The sequence below is a fragment of the Pteropus medius genome, unplaced genomic scaffold, assembly GCF_902729225.1.
Source record: "Pteropus medius unplaced genomic scaffold, Ma_sr-lr_union100, whole genome shotgun sequence".
Classification (NCBI taxonomy): Eukaryota; Metazoa; Chordata; class Mammalia; order Chiroptera; family Pteropodidae; genus Pteropus; species Pteropus medius.
This window is the reverse complement of record NW_024349796.1, coordinates 7,479,280-7,495,560: the sequence shown is the minus strand read 5'-3', so window position 1 is coordinate 7,495,560 and position 16,281 is coordinate 7,479,280. Positions and strand designations below refer to the sequence as shown.

Below are 16,281 nucleotides of genomic sequence, written 5' to 3'. Positions count from 1 at the left end.
TGGCTCCCTGAACTTGGACTTCCAGCCTCCGGGACTGTGAGGCATAGATGTCTGCTGTTTATAAGTACCAGTCTGTGGTACTTTGTTACAGCAGCCCGAGCTGACTCAGACATTCATCTTCCTTTACACTTCATTTCTAAAGTCTGTGTATGAGAACCAGCTTTGTCCCTATCTACCCATTAGGACACTAGGCTGTGACATCGATTTTCTTACCAACGAGATCCCTGTGTTCAGCTGTGAGCAAAACTAACCCGGATCGCATTTCCCCTCTAGCTATTTGTCAGGTGAGAATTACCCTACACGAGAATTTTCCTTGAGACTCGGCAGACGCCCGATGCGTCGGCAGAGCACTTTCTCCCATCTGAAAGTGAGGAAGAAAGGCCCGTTTGCCCAGCAACCTGCCCGGCCCCCTGCGGGTGGCTGGACATACACCCGCTGCGCCCCGCACCCCCACCCCGGGACAGCTAGAGCCCACTCCTTCCCAGACAACGGCCACGGGAAGCAGCTCGACCGAGGTGAGCCTCTCCTGCAGAAACTCACGCACGTTTTCCATCTTTCGGCAGCTTCGAGCCGAGTCATTTCCCAAAAACATCTTCTTTCCTAAAGCGTGAAGAGTCCAGGGCACTCCCCAGGCTCGCACGTCACGAGAGAAAGGCGGAGACCGTTTTGGCTCACAGTTTTAATTGATTTCTGACCCCGGGCTCCCCAACTGGCCCCCGTGGGACAGGCCAGGATCTCAGGGAACATTGACGGGCAAGAAGGAGGTGGACGACCAGTGAATGCCACTTGAGGATCGATGTTCACAAAATTGTAAAGAAGGGGCAAAAAAGAGGCAGGAAGCCTGGCGAGACGCGTCACCGCCGTCCACAGCCCTGGGTCAGACCAACGCACAGCGCGGCCACTGCAGCGGAAGGACGCAGGCCGAGCTCGCCGCTCCCCGGGACCCGTGCGACTTTGCCGGGCGTCCACCCGCCCCACGGGGCTGCGAGCCTGCCCCGGCTCCGTGCTCCGTCCTCCAGGAAGTGCCTCGCTAACCCCTACGCCAGAGCACTGCAGAAATGCAACTTAGGAAAAGCTTAGACCCAGAGGGGCTTCCAAAAATAGGTGTGCAGGTGCGTGTGTGCATGAAATGTATAGACACACGCACTCGGCGTCAGGATCGACACTACCGTCCAGGGGTCTGTGGGTTTCCCAGACATGCGTTTCGGGAGGCCTTCCCCAGATCACTGGAAACGGGTCCGTGACGTTCCACTTTAGGGAAGAAAAGAAAGTAGTCGTACCCAGACCGCTTGGCGGGGCCAGGAATAACTCGGTCCTCCAGTTCCCCTGCCTCCGAAGCAGGTCACAGGCAATGCCTGCCTCCTGGCCTGGACCCGCAGGACACCCCACAGGCCAGTGAAGGCCTCTGCTGTGGGAGGCCACAGCCCCCAACAGCGGAAGTGCTGTGGCGCTGTCTGCGTAAGAGGTTACACGACTTGTAACAGTAAAACGCTCACTTGTTCTGCATCTATAGTCTACCTTGTTGCAATCTAATTGTCTGTTTCCGATGCCCTCCATGGCAACCCGAAACATCCCGCCCTAGAAGTCACACACTTCCGTTTGTACCCACCACCCACGATTCCATTCACATTAACGAGGGCGTGCATCCTCGAAATGATCGCAAATGCAGCTGTGGCTTTATCTTCGGGATTCAAAATTATAATAATAATAATTAATTACTTAAAATGTTTTCAAAGCTGCGAAACAGACAATCGTACTCTTCCTCGCGATGCCTGCCATAGATCACGTGTTGTACCCACGTGGAGATAAGACAGGTCAATATGAATAAACGCCGCGTTTCAAAGTGCCATCGGTGAGTGGTTCATCCAAGCTCCGGCCACTTACCTCAGCCAGAGAGAGCTGGACAGTGCCGTTCTGGTCCTTGTCCAGACGCCTGAATAGTTCTAGAACACCGGAGAAGGAATGAAATTAGATCGAGATGGTTTTGGACTTTGGAACAGAGTACCACCTCTGTCCACTCCATCCCACCTACTCCGCCAGCCCCCCAGCTGTCACCTAGCTGCAGGGACCCTGAAAAGCTAGATCCAGGCCCAGTGCCCAGAGTGAGGAGTTTGGCAACAGATGTCCCCTTGCCCAATAGAGAGACTTTCAACTGTAAGCGGAGATGGTTCCTTTGTCGTCTCCACCCACAGAAGCTCTAGAAACTTGCAATTCTTTTAAGAGGGGGAGGAGGAGGGCTGGGGTGTGGGACAGATGGCGTTTGCCCATCTGTAGGTAACGCAGTCCCTTGGCTTCGTCTCTGGCTGCCTGGAATTGCCTCATTAGGACTTGCCAACTCCCAGCCCTTGGCAGAAGGAAAACCCTCTCTCTTAATAGTTTGCTTTGGCATGAGCTCAAGGCCAAGGGGCGGGGGAACACCTGCTGCCTTCCAGAGGGGATCCCTACCCCCTCCAGGAGGTGACACCTGCTCTCAGTATGATCCCCATGGAGACCTAGCTGTGAATAGACATTAAAAAGCCACGTAAGGACCATTACGAGGACTCATTCGCCATGGCCCAGTGACTGCACGTAGTAGGTGCACAACTATTCAGATGGCATCTTTTGCAGTCTCCAAAAAAAGGCAGCCTCTGCCTGAGTGTGGCCAGCTCCAGTCTCTACCTCCCTTCACTGAAGGGCACCACAGTTACCGAAGGCTGGCCGTTCTGCCCCTGCCCGTCCCCGCCCCTCGGGAGAAATGAGACAGGGTCCAAGGAGAGAGTGACTCACTGAAGAGGGTCTCCAGGCGGGTCACACAAGCAACGAAGCCATCGAAGTCGACGCTGAGCGTGCTGCTCGCGTGCCGCAGGGCGATGGTTTGCTGCACCTGGTCGCCGAGGGTGAACCCTGCGGGCAGAGGGGCCCGCGTCACAGGTGAGTGGAGGGCTCGCCTCCGGCAATACCGATCTTGCAGGGGCCAGGCCCCACTCTGCCTCCTCCAAGGCACAGAAGCGTCGGGTCACCCAACCCATCTCCTGTGCGATGGCTGCATTAGGACAGCCCCTCCCGGGCCCTGGGGTAGGCCCGTGGCTCCAGCAAAAGTCTGAGGTACTTCACTCTACAGAAGCCAGCAACGTTCCCTCTTCCCTCGGTCGAGGTGTTCAACAAATCTTTGTCGTCACACTGATGTCCGCCATACCACAACTACCACCGGTGACCTGGCCGTCGTCGTAATAAGAACAACTAAACTGGGCACATCTGGGCTCTAAAATCTTGTCCCCAGGATTGAGGGCTGTCCTCATCTCATGGGCATCAATGGTCCCCAAGTGGTTATTATCGGTTCCCCGGTAGATCTCCTAAAGCAGGAGAGAAATTCCAGGCAGAAAACAGCCGTTTGCGGCCCCTTCCAGAACTATCTCCCTCCACCCCACCGCATCCTTAGAAGGCCAGGGACACCCTCAAGAGGAGACCTCACCGACTCCTCCAGGAAGTTTTCAGAGCAAAGATGAGAACTCGGGCTGTGGCCGGTGCTGGCCCCTCTGCCCTGAGTGACAGGGTTCCAGGGAAGGCATTGGCACAAGCGTCTCTCATTGCTTTCTTAGTGCGTCCTGAACGATGCGTCCAGGTTCGGGGCTGGCTTTGACCCTGATTAAGGAGCTGGTCAGACTAGGGCAGGAAACAGACTAGGAATGAGTGTCCGAGAGTGCGAGGGGCTGGAAACACAGCAGAGCAGAGCAGTCAGAGTCCAGAAGATGCCCGGCGGGGTCGCGAGAGTTACCAGGTCCTTCTGAATCTTCAGCCACAGCGTCTTGAATTCCACGAGTCCCAAGGTGCCCGTCCCATTGCTCTAGACGTGTTAAAGGCCAACATGATCATGTGCAAATTCTACACGCCTTGTGGATTGCTTTCTCTTGTGTCTTAAGACTTCAGTGAAAGTTCCCTCTGTAATAAGCAGGGCCCCCGGGGTCAAGGTGGGAAGGGTTGTCAGGAAACAATTTCAAATAAAGATTAAAGAGTCAAACATTCACTAAGGACCTCCTTTGAGACGTCTGGGAGCAAAGGGCAAGCGAGCCCAAAGCCCGCGCGGCAACATTGTTCATTAGCATCTAACACCTGAGTCATCCAGAGTTACTGAAAGGGTTGAGCTGTAAGAGCTGTAAAGTCGCTTCCAGATTTAAAATTCCGTGATTTCTGGGTAGAATATCAAAATGTTATTGGAAAAATCATCAGGAGCCCGGGATGGGAACTCTCAGCCACAGCGGTCTGCGTGTGTTTGTCCACGTGCCTGGAAGGGATCCCCAAGCTTCTCCACACTGATTCCTGGGATGTTGGGGCACAGCTGGATCCTAGGCGCCTACTCAACCAAAACAGGCGGAAAGTTCTATGGAATTCTCTGCGTCCGACTTACATTTACCCTACAAATCTTAATGAGCCTGGGGTAGACAATGGGGATTTGGTTTTGAATTGTCCCTCATGATTGAAACTCTACCCTTTTCTCAGAAATCACAAGTAATCAACCACCACCACTGTGTTACAGCACAGACGTTAAAATTCTAAAACAGCCCGTCACGCCCACCTCCTGCAGCTAACCAGACCGAAAGCCAGGTCCACACAGAGTACGAGCCTCACCCTCGGTGAGGAGGAGCTTCCCACTTCATTGGTCAACATTTCTAATCAGTTCTTTTTTTTTTATTTTTTTCCCTGCTTCTGTAAACTTGCTTGCTGCATAGGCCAAAGATCTCGGGGTCAACTGAGAACTCATCCTCCCCTAAAGATGTGTCGCTTTAGTGCTTGTTAGAAAATCCCACGCTCTGTAACTGCCCGGAGCCCGTAGTGATTTCAGGGGTCTGTGAATCAGCCCGTGCCAACTGTAACAACGCGGGTCTAAAAGCGAAATCGCCCCTAAGCCCTGCGCCCAGATGTTCAGAGCGCCAGCTCTCCTGGGACCGCCGGCTCGTCAAACTGAGTTCTCCTTCTCTCTGGGTCACTGCTTGGATTTTCGCTGGTCTGATATTTGGAGCTTTGGAGATTTTTCCATAACATCGAGAGGTCTCTGCTCTTGTCTCTGTGAGCCCCACCTGAGTGATGAGTGCACTGCAGCCTTCCAACCCTCACTAATAATTCCCCCGACGCATCCCGGAATAGTAACGCTTGGGGGTCTAGGCACTTCAAGTCCTCATGGCTCGCTCCATCCTCGCAATAGGCACAGGAGCTACGTACATATCGTTACCCTGTTTTCCAGGAGGAGAAACGGAGGTTCGGAGCATTTAGAAAGTTCTCCAAGTTTATACACCTAAGAGGTGGTGGAGCCGGCGTGCGGACGCCTGCCTGTTCCAAAGCCCTCGTCCCGGGACAGCTGGGGTCCTCCATTCCGGATGGCATGGCCTGCAGAGACCCAGGCCTCGTCCCAGGCCTATTAAATCAGCATCTCCACGAGTGAGATTCGAGCAACTGTATTTTAAAGCCCCGTAGGTGATGAAGGACCGACACGTGCTGGAGAACTCAAAATGCCACGCGAAGTGAAAAATCCATCCACAAAGGACCACGTGTCGTGTGATGCCACTTAGATAAGATGCCCAGAATAGGCAAATCTATAGAGTCAGAAAGTGAGTGTAGGATGGAGGGGAGGGGGGTGTGGGGAGATTCAGGGGGAAGTGGGAAGTGAGCGCTGACGTAGGCACCAGGTCTCTTCGGGGCGGTGACGAAAGCGCTCTGTAACACGCGGTGATGTTTGCACAACTCTGCGAATGTCCCTAAAACCATCCACTTGTGCCCTTAGGATGGGTATATTACACGGTGTGTGAGTTACATCTCGATAAAGTTATTTTTACGAAAGGCTCCATGGGCGCTTCTGCCGCACCCGCTCTGGTTCAGAACCACTGCCCCCTGCCATTTAAACAGCGGCGCGGACGCCCCCGAAGAATGACAGTCAGTCCTCTTGGAACTATGAGTGATGCAGATACCACTGGGAACAGTGAGTAGAAACCGCGAGGTCATTCTCAAATCTGAGCTGGAGCCCACTGGCAAGTCTGAGGGTGATTCCATCGAGAAACCATTCACAGCAAAGCGGATCAACACGGAACGGTCCTTTGTGGCCCACAGTGAGACTGTTTACTATGTGGGCCCAGGAGAAAGACACGGAGCTAGCACCGTCTCCCCATCCCTGGTACGCCTACAGAGGTCAGCACACGCACGCCGGCCAGCCAGGACCCTCCGCCTGACCCCACGCAAATAACAGGCATTCCTCCCGCCCCGATGGTCATCAAACCACATCATGGTTGAGGCCCTAAGAATGGAGGGGAACCTTCCAAGGTTCCAGTTTTTAAAGAAATCGCCTCCGCTATCAGCACCGTGGAGCGTGGAGACCTGGACCCCCACAAGGCGACGTTTTAAGGATGTGGCAATGGACCGTTCTCTCTGTGCCTTCAGTTAAGCTGTCTCTTCCACCGAGAAAACTCTTCACATGTTCTTAAGTATGGAGTGAGGGTTCAGTTGGGTCAGGGAGAACAAACAGGTTTTCTGTGATGTGATAATTCTAAACTATTGCTAGTGGCTGTCGAAGGGCCGTGTTAAGACTTGGAGACCAAGACTAAAAACAGACAGGGAGAGGCAGGGAAGCGGGGAGGGAAGAGGGTGGGAACGGAGCCTAGAAGGAGGAGCGATGTGACTAACCAGGAAGACAGGCACGAATGCCCCGTATCTGCCACATTAAAGGAGTTTAAACCAGTCACGTAAACACTGCGTGCCTCAGTTTCTTCCCCTGTAAAACGGAGGCGATCTGAAGCTTATTGAGAAGCAAACAGGAAATGACATATTTTTCCTTAAAGCTCCAGCAGGACATTGGACATCCACTCGGTATAAGCTGGTTCCCTTCTCTTTCCTTCCCTTCCCCACCCTTCCCCCTTCTCACCGGGAGAGGTCGAGGAGTCATTCAGAGCTGGAAAAAAGTAAAAGTGATGTGCCGTGTAAAGGATACATCCATGAGGCTGATCGTCTCCCTGCAAGTGTTGATGTCGAATCCATCGAATTTTATGTCTCTTTCTAAATATTTAAATAGAAAAGGCGGGGTGGGAATCAGGATCATTTGAAGCCAGCGCAAATAATCCCCACGGCAGGAAACCACCGAAGGCCCCAGACAGAGAAAGGAGCCGAGTGTGGTCTCCACAAAAACGGGGAGCACAGCCACAGCCTTCTCGGCAGAGGCCCCCCCGATTCTGCTCACGCCTTGGGAGGGGGTGCAGGTGCACACCGGTGTTGGGGTTCAGCGTCTGAATCTCGTCTTTGGTACTCACCAGCCACAGACTTTAGCAAGCTAACATCTCTCTGAGCTTTAGTTTCCTCCTCCATTAATTGGGAATAATAATAATAGTAATAGTAGTAGTAGTAGTAGTAGTAATAATAATAATAATAATAATAATAATACCTGTCCCCAAAGACTGGCTGGGGATTAAATGAGATAATGGAAGCGAAGTTCTTAACACAGTATTGGGTATATGGTAAGTTCTTAAATATAAAATAAAACAGCTCTCTTTTTAGTGGCTCGGTAGCGTTCTGAGCACTGTCCCCATTTTACAGATAAGGAAACTGAGGCCCAGAGGTTAAATAATGTGCTCAAGAGCTCATGGCCAGCAGGGGGCAGAGCTGGGCTTCAGACACAGGCCATCGGGCTCCACGGCCCACATGGAGCTGCGCTTGTGAGCACCACCCACGGCCTCTCAAAAGGCAGCTGTCATCCTCGCAGGAGCCGCAGCCGTCCTTGGTCTCCATGCTCATCTTGCCCTCGGCCGCGAGTCAAGGTAGGAAGGCACCAAAGACCCAGAGGTGCCCGCCTCCTCCCTCGGCATTTTCTCAGCAAAAGCAGGAGTGAGAGCTGGAGCAGAGGCCAGGTCTGCGGACCTGGGAGGGCCCTCCAGCCAGGGCCTGGGCTTGGAGCCCTGGGGAGCTGCTCTGCCTTGCCTCTGGGAGGCCTTGCACTTGGCCGCTCAGCCGTGCCCCTGTGTCCTGCATTCTCACGCTCAGTCTGGCTACAGTGGGTAAACATGCCCATCGCTCACCCAGCTGGAAGACTTACCCAGGCCCACCCCGGACCAGAGGAGAAGCCAGCTCCGTGCCCATTCACACGAGCCTGGGTTCAGATGGAAGGGGCAAGGCTTTCTCCGGGGTGCATGCACTTGAGCCCCTGGCCGCCCCCAGGACTTGCTACAGCCTGAGATGGGGACCCACCGCTGCCTGGGAAGGTCAGAACCGTCCCTCCCACACGCCTCTCCCCAGCGGTGCACCACAGAGCAGGAGCTGCCATCCTTCAGGGGACCAGAGTCGTTCGTTTTCTGGGGAAACTTCACTCAGGTCACCCTCGGCCCACTTCCTCGCTCCCAGGAATCAGGACTCCTACCTGCAGGGTCCTTGGCTCCCTCATCGGCCCTACTTCACCCTGCCCGGCACCCCGCCCTTCCCTTCCTAGCTGCTGGACACTCTCTCAGCCCAGAGGGAACCAGGACCCTGGGGGTCAGAGGCCAAAGGCCCCCTCTCCCCGTCCTGTCTCTGGGTGCTCCCAGCCCAGTGCCGGCTCCCACTCCAGCACCTCTCGGGCTCTCACAGACTTTCCGAAAAGACCTAACGTGCAACTTTCGTTCGGAAAACACCTTGTTCAGAACCGTCTTGAGTTTGTTGGCACCGATCTCAAAATCCTAGAAAGAGGAACCCAAATGCAAGTCACGCCATGCCCTGCCAAGCTCTCCAAGACGTTAATGTCATCAGACGCCAGGTCCACGGACCCTGTGATTTCAAAAGGCTGTGACATCTTTAAAAACCACGATTGTCACTTTCCCTCCCCCGCAGCCTCGGGGAGAAGCGTGCGTGGCACTTCCCGGGCTGCAGGCTGTCACACAGGGGCTCGATTAAACCAACAGCAAAGGGTGGTGAGTAGCAGATAATGGGAGCTACGTTGACAGGCGTGACACCCCCCCGATGTGGACCCTCCTCAAATTTTCAAAACAACTCTGCATCCGCTGAAGCGTGAAGGAAGCCGTGATTTTGTAAACTGCTAAACACTATGTACGTACAAAATGTAATCCGTAATTGCCACGTGATATAATTGCTTGGGGTTCACCGCTACCAAGCGGCAGAGTCGAGACTCAAAACCTAAGACGTGTCGCCTTTCCCACTGCATCCGTGGGCGCTGCCGTTCCAAGCAGCAGCCCGCCTCATGCTGGGCACGTGGAGATTTAAGGGACTCGGGCTTCCCGTGTGTGTTTGGGATACACACTGGGCTGGACAGACTTGTCCCTCGACTCTCAGCCAAAGGACAGACCTCACGGGACGGCAGATGAGGCGCAGAGAAGGCAGACTGCTCCGAGCTCCGGGCTCCAGGCACGACGCTGCCCCTTGTTTGCCGCCAAGTCACTCCCCCTTAGGAAATGAGGTTTCATCATTCGTCCACAGGACAATCCCCCTTCTCCCATCCTCCACCAGTGGCCCGGGCGATTCTGGAAAAATCGAGATAAGAGCGGCGCAGAGTAGCACACACACTGTGAGGGCAGCCGGTCTCGTTCAGGTGGAGCAGAAAAGCCTGCGTGACGGGAACATCGCCCCCACTAGCCCGCCAGGAAAAAGATGGGATGTCGAGGGTCTACGTTCAGACCTTGGCCTGTCCCTGGTGCCCAGCCCGCTCCTCAGCTTCTCTGTGCCCAGCCCTCCACCAACACTGCCCCTTGCTGCAGGGGGAAAAAATAAGGTACACGAAGAACTAGTGTACGAACATGAGCTTAGATTTTTCGTTGCTCTTGATGTTCTTAATAACGCATGACCCTGTGGCAGACAAGGCAACGAGGTTTTGTTACTAAAAATTCCGGTCCGAACATCCACCTAAAACATAAATTGACTCATTTTTGCAAGGGGTCCTCAGCTATGGAGTGATGGCAATGCGAAGGAACTGCGTTCCCGGGTTTTTGCTGCAAAGGATTCTGATGTATTTTCTTCTATTCCATTCTTAAGTCTGGAAAGCGGCCCTGAGGGTCCCTGGGGGGTGGAGAGTACTTTTTTCCCCCTTCAGTTACGGAATAATTGTTTATGTCTTTTGAAAGTCATGTCGCAACCTCACCCCGCAGGGTAGTGATACTAGGGCGAAGGGCCTTGGGGTGATTAGGTCATGAGGGTGGGGCCCCCATGAATGAGATCAGCACCCTTATGAAAGGGACTCCAGAGAGCTCCCCCACCCTCTTTCCACCGTGGGAGGGCACCGCGAGGTCAGCAATCTGCAGCTTAGAAGAAAAATCTCGCGGGAATCTGACCTTGGACTTCCCACCTCCAGAACTGCGAAAGACAAATGCCTGTTGTTTATAAGCCGTCCAGTCTGCGGTGCTTTGTTACAGCCACCGGAGCTGGCTGACACCTTCCAAGGCCCTTCGGCACCCCTTACTGTATCCTTCGCTGAAGTTATCGGGCCAGTCGTGACACTTGGAGTCCTGACTTTGCTGTGACTTATGCCCCACAGGACAGGAACTACGACAAACCAATGTTAGCAGGTTGGGGAGAGAAGGTCAGTGGCCACACGCGTTTCCGTGCACCCCTCGGCCCTCGTGCTGGCTGAGGGGTGCACGGAGACGCGTGTGCCCACTGAGGGCCAAGGGCTGGCCCTCGGCTGAGCTTGAGCTCCCCAGGCCGAGGCTGCTGGTCTCCCTGAGGGCCACGAGGCAGCAGGACAGGGAGCACCAGGCCTGCCCCAGCCAGGTGAGCTGAGCAGCCATCCACCTGCGCTGGGTGATTCCTCCCGCCCCTAAAGGATATTGATTTTGGGGAGTTCTGCTGCCCTGGCTTTTTAGTCGGGGCCCTGATCTGACGGGGCCAGTTTACAAAGAGAGAGGCTTTGGGCAAGACCTGGAGACTCAGGTTTTCTGTTTCCTTAAGGGGCCGTCGACACAGCGAGACTGCCATTCTCTCCCGCCCCAGTGCAGGAAAGGCCTCGGTCTTAAGACAGGAAGGGGCGGGGGGTGGGTGCTGACATCGCTGGCCTTACCTGTTTTACTCGTGGAGACTCACGAGTGTGCAGACGCAAGCGACCCAAGCATCCTCGACCAAGTTCCCGCCAGTCTCAGAGGTACATGCATGTAGTGTAGCGAGTGTGTGTGTGTGTGATATGCGTGTATGGGGGCATGTGCATGCATGTGTGTATACCTATGTGTGCACGTGTGTGGGACGTGTGTGGTGTATGTGTGTGTGTAAAGGGAGGAGGTGGTGCTTTTATGTATATGTGTGTATTCATGTCTGTGGTGTGTGTCTGTGGTGTGTGGCAATGGTGTGTGCTGTGTGTGGTATGTGTGATGTGTGTGTGGTGTGTGTGTAGGGTGTATGTGTGTGTGTTGTTGTGTATGTGGTGTGTGTAGTGTGTGTGTGGTGTATGTCATGTGTGTGTGGTATGTGTGTGTCTGGTGTGTCTGGGGTGTGTGTCTGGTGTGTGTGTGTGTGTCCATGTGTCTGTGTGCTTAGTGTGTGTGGTCTGTCTCTATGGTGTGTGTGTGGTGTGGTGTGTTATGTGGTGTGTATGTGAATTGTCAGTATGTATATCTATCTGTGGTGTGTATGTGTGGTGTGTGTGTGTGTGTGTGTTGTGTGTGTGTTGTGTGGTGTGTAAACTGTGTGGTTGCGTGTGTGGTGTGTGTTAGTGTGTGTTGTTTGTGTGTGGGGTGTGTGTGTTGTATGTGAATTGTGTAATGTGGGTGTGCATTATCTGTGGTGTGTATATGGTGTGTGGTGTGTGTGTTTAATTATTGTGTTGTGTATTAACATTTGTGTGGTGTGTGTGTTACATTGTATGTGGTGTATGTGGTGTGCGTGTATCATGGTGTCTTATGTGGTGTGTGTGTGTTGTGTGTGTGTTTTGTGTGGGGGTGTGTGTGTGTGTAAGGGGAGAGATGGTGCTTTCTAGATCCTACTCTCTGGGCCTCACGTGCCCACCCTGGTGGCAGGAAAGCCCTCTAACCAGGCTATTACTGGGGTCCCATCTCCCCAGCTACACCTTTTTTAAAGAAAATCCCCCAGTGTCCTATAGACCAAAGTAGAAGGGCAAGAGGGGCACCCAGTGAAGGACCCTTGAGACCTGCGGTGTTTTACGCATTTCTTCTGGGAGGCATCGGCCGGGAGCCGAGGATGGGTCACACACAGGGACAGGGCCACAGCTGCCCACCACCCCGGGCCCCCAGACTCCCGCACACCGTGGTGGGATAGGACATGCACAGGGCCCGGGCCTTCTTCTCCGAGAACACCCTCAGGCAGAAGTCGCCGTCCTGGAAGAGCTCGAAGGTGGACGGCACCACCAGGTACTCCCCCGGGGGGAGCCGAGCCCGGGCTGAGACCTCCCACAGGTTGACGTAGGTGCTGGAGCCGGCCGAGGGCTGGTGGCCCAGGAATGAGTGCTGGCCCAGGTGCATGTCCGAGTGACTCTCCAGCTGCTGACAGCAACGGTCGGAGTCAATACCTCCGAAACCCCGGAAGACGGGGGCTGAAGAGTGGGGGGCGATCATGCTGACTTAGGGATCGGTGACTTTTAACTCTGGGCCAAGAATCAGGATGCTTTGGATTCTGCCATGAAGTCAGGTAGTGTTGATCAAAAATGTATTTAGAGCATCTTCTGGGGCCCAGGCCCTATTTCAGGCACTGCCCTTGACTACGTGACCTTGGCCAGACCCTTAGCCCGCTTCCAGTTAAAAGAAGGGTCCAACAGCAGGGTCTCCAGTGTGTGCTCAGCTTCTCTCCCGGTAATTGGCATGAATCTCCCACCCACTGAATCCAACACTCTTACTCCGTGCCATCCCCGGAGTGTGGCGCTGAGCACCCCAGTACAGGCCTGTGGCTGGAAAAGTCAGTTTAAATCCTGGTCCTCGAGCAAAAGCAGCCAGGAGCGTGTGACTATTTGGGAAAATGGCTCTCCGAGGTGACAGGGAGGGCAGGGCCGCAGCTCCCGAGGCGGCAGACGGCGGGGGTGGCCCACCCAGGCCTCCCTCCGGGCCTCGTCTCTCCTCGGAGACGGGAGGATGCTCCCCATGACCCATTTGTTTGCTGAGGGGAAGGGAGGCTGTCGGCGTGTGACGCGGGCTAATTAGCGACTGCAGAGCGCTTCGAAAACACAGGTGCCGATGTGATTATCGCTGTAATTAAGCCTCCCATCACGCTGTACCTTTATGACCAGTCTTCATCGAGACGCCCATGGCAGAGGGCCGGAGCTGATGAGCTGCAAGGACTGTGACCTCTGTGTGACCCGGAGCCAGATCGTCCACCCCAGAGTGGACAGTGTCCCTTCATGGTCACCAGATCCTCTTTGGCTCACGGGTCTGCGAGGCGGGGGAGAAAGCAGAGCCATCTGCCCGCAGTGCCCTGGTCAGGACTCCACGGCGTCCCCCGGCCAGCCCTCGCTGACCTGGGTACAGGGACAGCCACGGCACTGGGGAGTCCCCTGAAAAGGTGTATACTCTTGGCAAGAGAATGCCAGGGATGGCCAGCAAGGCCATGGGCAAGGTCTACGTGTCATGGAGTTGAATGTCATTCTTGTCATCCCCAGCAGGGGGCGTCCTCGGTGGAGCGGGAGTGAGAAGCAAACTCTCATTCGGGTTAGGCCGGGAAGGGGGAGAACTGAATTCTTGCAAGAACCCAAGGATGGGACGCACTGGAGAAGCCTCGTTTGGGAAGTCAACGTGGGAACTGGAGGGCACTGAGGCAAGAGCTGTGTCCCCTCCGTCCCGCCAGGAGCTCCGAAAGGATGCGCCACCAGGCCCCTGGCCCTCACGTCTCCCCCTGGCGTAGCTCAGCTGAGGGTAACAGGATGGGAGTCGAGCGGGTTCACCCGAAGGCGACTCTCTCAGTGTAGGCCCTGGACCAGCAGGAGCCCCCTGGGAAACTCGTCGGAAATGTGAATTCCCAGGCCCCACCCCGGACCTACAGAATCAGGGTGGGGCCCAGCAGTCTGGGCTTTGACGAGACCCCAGAGGGTTCCGAGGCCATGGTTTGAGAAGCGTTGACCGAAGACCACTGGTACTTGCCAGGCACAGGACCCACGGTGATGCAGAGGGCCCTGGGAGGTGCTGTTGGGGAGGTTCCGCTGTGTGTACGTGTGACGTCTCCCTCACCTAAATGGGACATTTCCGATGGGAGCCGCCGCATGCATTCGTGAGCCAAGAGGCAGATAGGCCAGGCGTCTGTGGCCTCGGCACAAGGCATGGGCTGGAGCCCGAAAACGTGGGCCTCATTGCCACATGCCACAGAGCTGGCCGAGCCTGAGAACTCGGGAAAGCGGAGGTGGGACTGTCCAGCATGGCGAATACACGTCCAAGTAATTAGTGTCCCTGCCTCCAGCTGGGGTAGCCCCACCTGCGACGGTGGCTCTTAACCTCGACCACACGTCGGAGCCGGAGATTCTGACACACAGTAAGTCCTCACTTAATAGGTTCTTAGAAACTATGACTTTCAATGAAACCACGAACGTATAACGAACCAATATGACCCTGGGCTCATCGATAGAAACAAGAATTAAGTTTCTACGGCGTATTTCTGGTCACAAAAAACATTGTCGAACTTCTAAATAAAGACTCACATCTCTTCTAACATTAAACACTGAAATACGTGAGCTGTGCATCCGCTGAAGAAAGATGAATGGGAACAAGTCAGATCATCATTTTTCTAATCCACTGTTTCTAGTTTAGGGTCTCGGGGGGCTGGGGCCTCCCCGGGCAGCTCGAGGTGCAAAGCGGGACCACCCTGGCCAGGACACCACTCTGTCACAGGGCCAGTCGCACCCACGCTCACTCAGATGGTGACAATTTCTAAATGCTCGGCAAGTATCCCCAGGAGAGGCTCGGCGTGCCAGAACGAACTGGGGCCTGACTTTGTGCTGGCCGCATGGAGCCCCGCCGGTCCCCTCCCCAGGGGTGCTGCCTGGGGCTCCTCCTTTCAACTGGCCAGGCAGCCAGGATAGCTGGGGGAGCCTGGGACAGCAGCAGGAAACCCCAGATGTAAGCATGACAATGACCCTGTCTCTTTAACCCCGTTGTAAATCACAGAGGAGGCCCAGGAAAAGCCCAGAGCCAGAAAGGCAGGTTGGCGCTTCCTTTTCTTAGCCGAGATCAGGGCGTTTATTTCTGTGGCTAAAGAGGAGCCTAAGGTGTGCTGTAATTATCTTGTTCTGATCCGACCAGCAAGCACACAGAGGACAAAGGTCACCACTGTCCTGCCAGGTGGCACTCGGGATTGCCTTTAGCAGCTCTCAGGGGGACCGGCTCACCAGACCATGTGGGAGCCCGCGTAGGGGAGAACCGAACCGGCTGCCCTCGAAGGAGCGGATGCTGCTGCGTGCTCATCTGCGAAGGCAGCCGAGCTCCGTCTTACCGAAGGAAGGACATCTCTGTGGGCACTCGCATACCTCTTTGGGGACCTACGGGGCGGGAGAAAAGAGCAGGTCACCTGAGAGTGCCCAGGTCCTCCCTTTGCGCCTCTGCACCCCCTCCCCCACTGTAACCCTGGGCCACCAGCGGGGAGGAAGTTGGCGCTAAAGTGAGAGACTAGTCAGCATTTCTGAAACTGGAAAGTCGGTGATGAATTTCAAGGCCCTCTGTACACCACTGAGCCCCAGAAATCTGAAAGGAAAAAAAGAGGCTCTACTTTGTTACTTTATTTTCTAGTTGTAGAATCCACCAGGATCCCCAATTCTTCAGGGGTAATAACCTTGGATTTAAATGAGCACGAACACGTTACGGACCTACAGACCTGGCCTCCGGATCAAGGGGGCCCAGAAAGGGGGCTCTCATGCAACCTGAGCCATGACTCATCCTGACCTTGGCTACAGCGGCTGGGTCAAGAACAGGCACGTGACCAAGCGGAGTCCATCAGAGGCTTCTCCAGGGTTTTAGAATTGGAACTAAGGGAAGGGGGCTCCTTCTTTTACACTGTAATATTAGGGGGTGCTGTGAAAAAAGCTAGACCAGGAGAATGTCGCCCACAGCAGAGAGGAGAGGGAGAGAGAATGGGCCCTGACAGCATGCCAGCCCCTTGTTCCAAGTGTCCCTGCCCTCCCCTGGATTTGGTGACATGAGCTGGCGAATTCTTTTTTCACCGATCTAGTAGATTTAGGCTCGATTATCCACGACTTGGAAGGCCGACTCCCACAGGAGATCGGCTCTCAGAGACAGAGTGAGCCCTCCACGCCCAGGGTAGAGAAGAGGGTTCAAGCTCCCTTTGTCACTTTCTCCCTCTGTCCCTGCCACATCGGCTCTTTTGACCAGGAAGAGAGTAGTCTGGGTCCACGGGCAACTGCCTGTAACT

General features: G+C 54.8%; 1 protein-coding gene across 1 annotated transcript in view; it reads right to left on the bottom strand.

Moving 5' to 3' along the window:
- Positions 1-1,776: 1,776 nt before the first annotated feature.
- The window catches only part of CAPN8 (calpain 8), a 46,285-nt gene continuing 31,780 nt past the window's right edge, over positions 1,777-16,281 (bottom strand). Inside the window, 9 exon segments of the mRNA XM_039883325.1 lie at positions 1,777-1,943; positions 2,767-2,891; positions 3,262-3,332; positions 3,755-3,823; positions 6,953-7,013; positions 8,602-8,694; positions 11,366-11,399; positions 12,176-12,419; positions 15,383-15,394. Coding sequence (XP_039739259.1) covers positions 1,816-1,943; positions 2,767-2,891; positions 3,262-3,332; positions 3,755-3,823; positions 6,953-7,013; positions 8,602-8,694; positions 11,366-11,399; positions 12,176-12,419; positions 15,383-15,394 — 837 coding nt within the window. The 3' untranslated portion in view covers positions 1,777-1,815.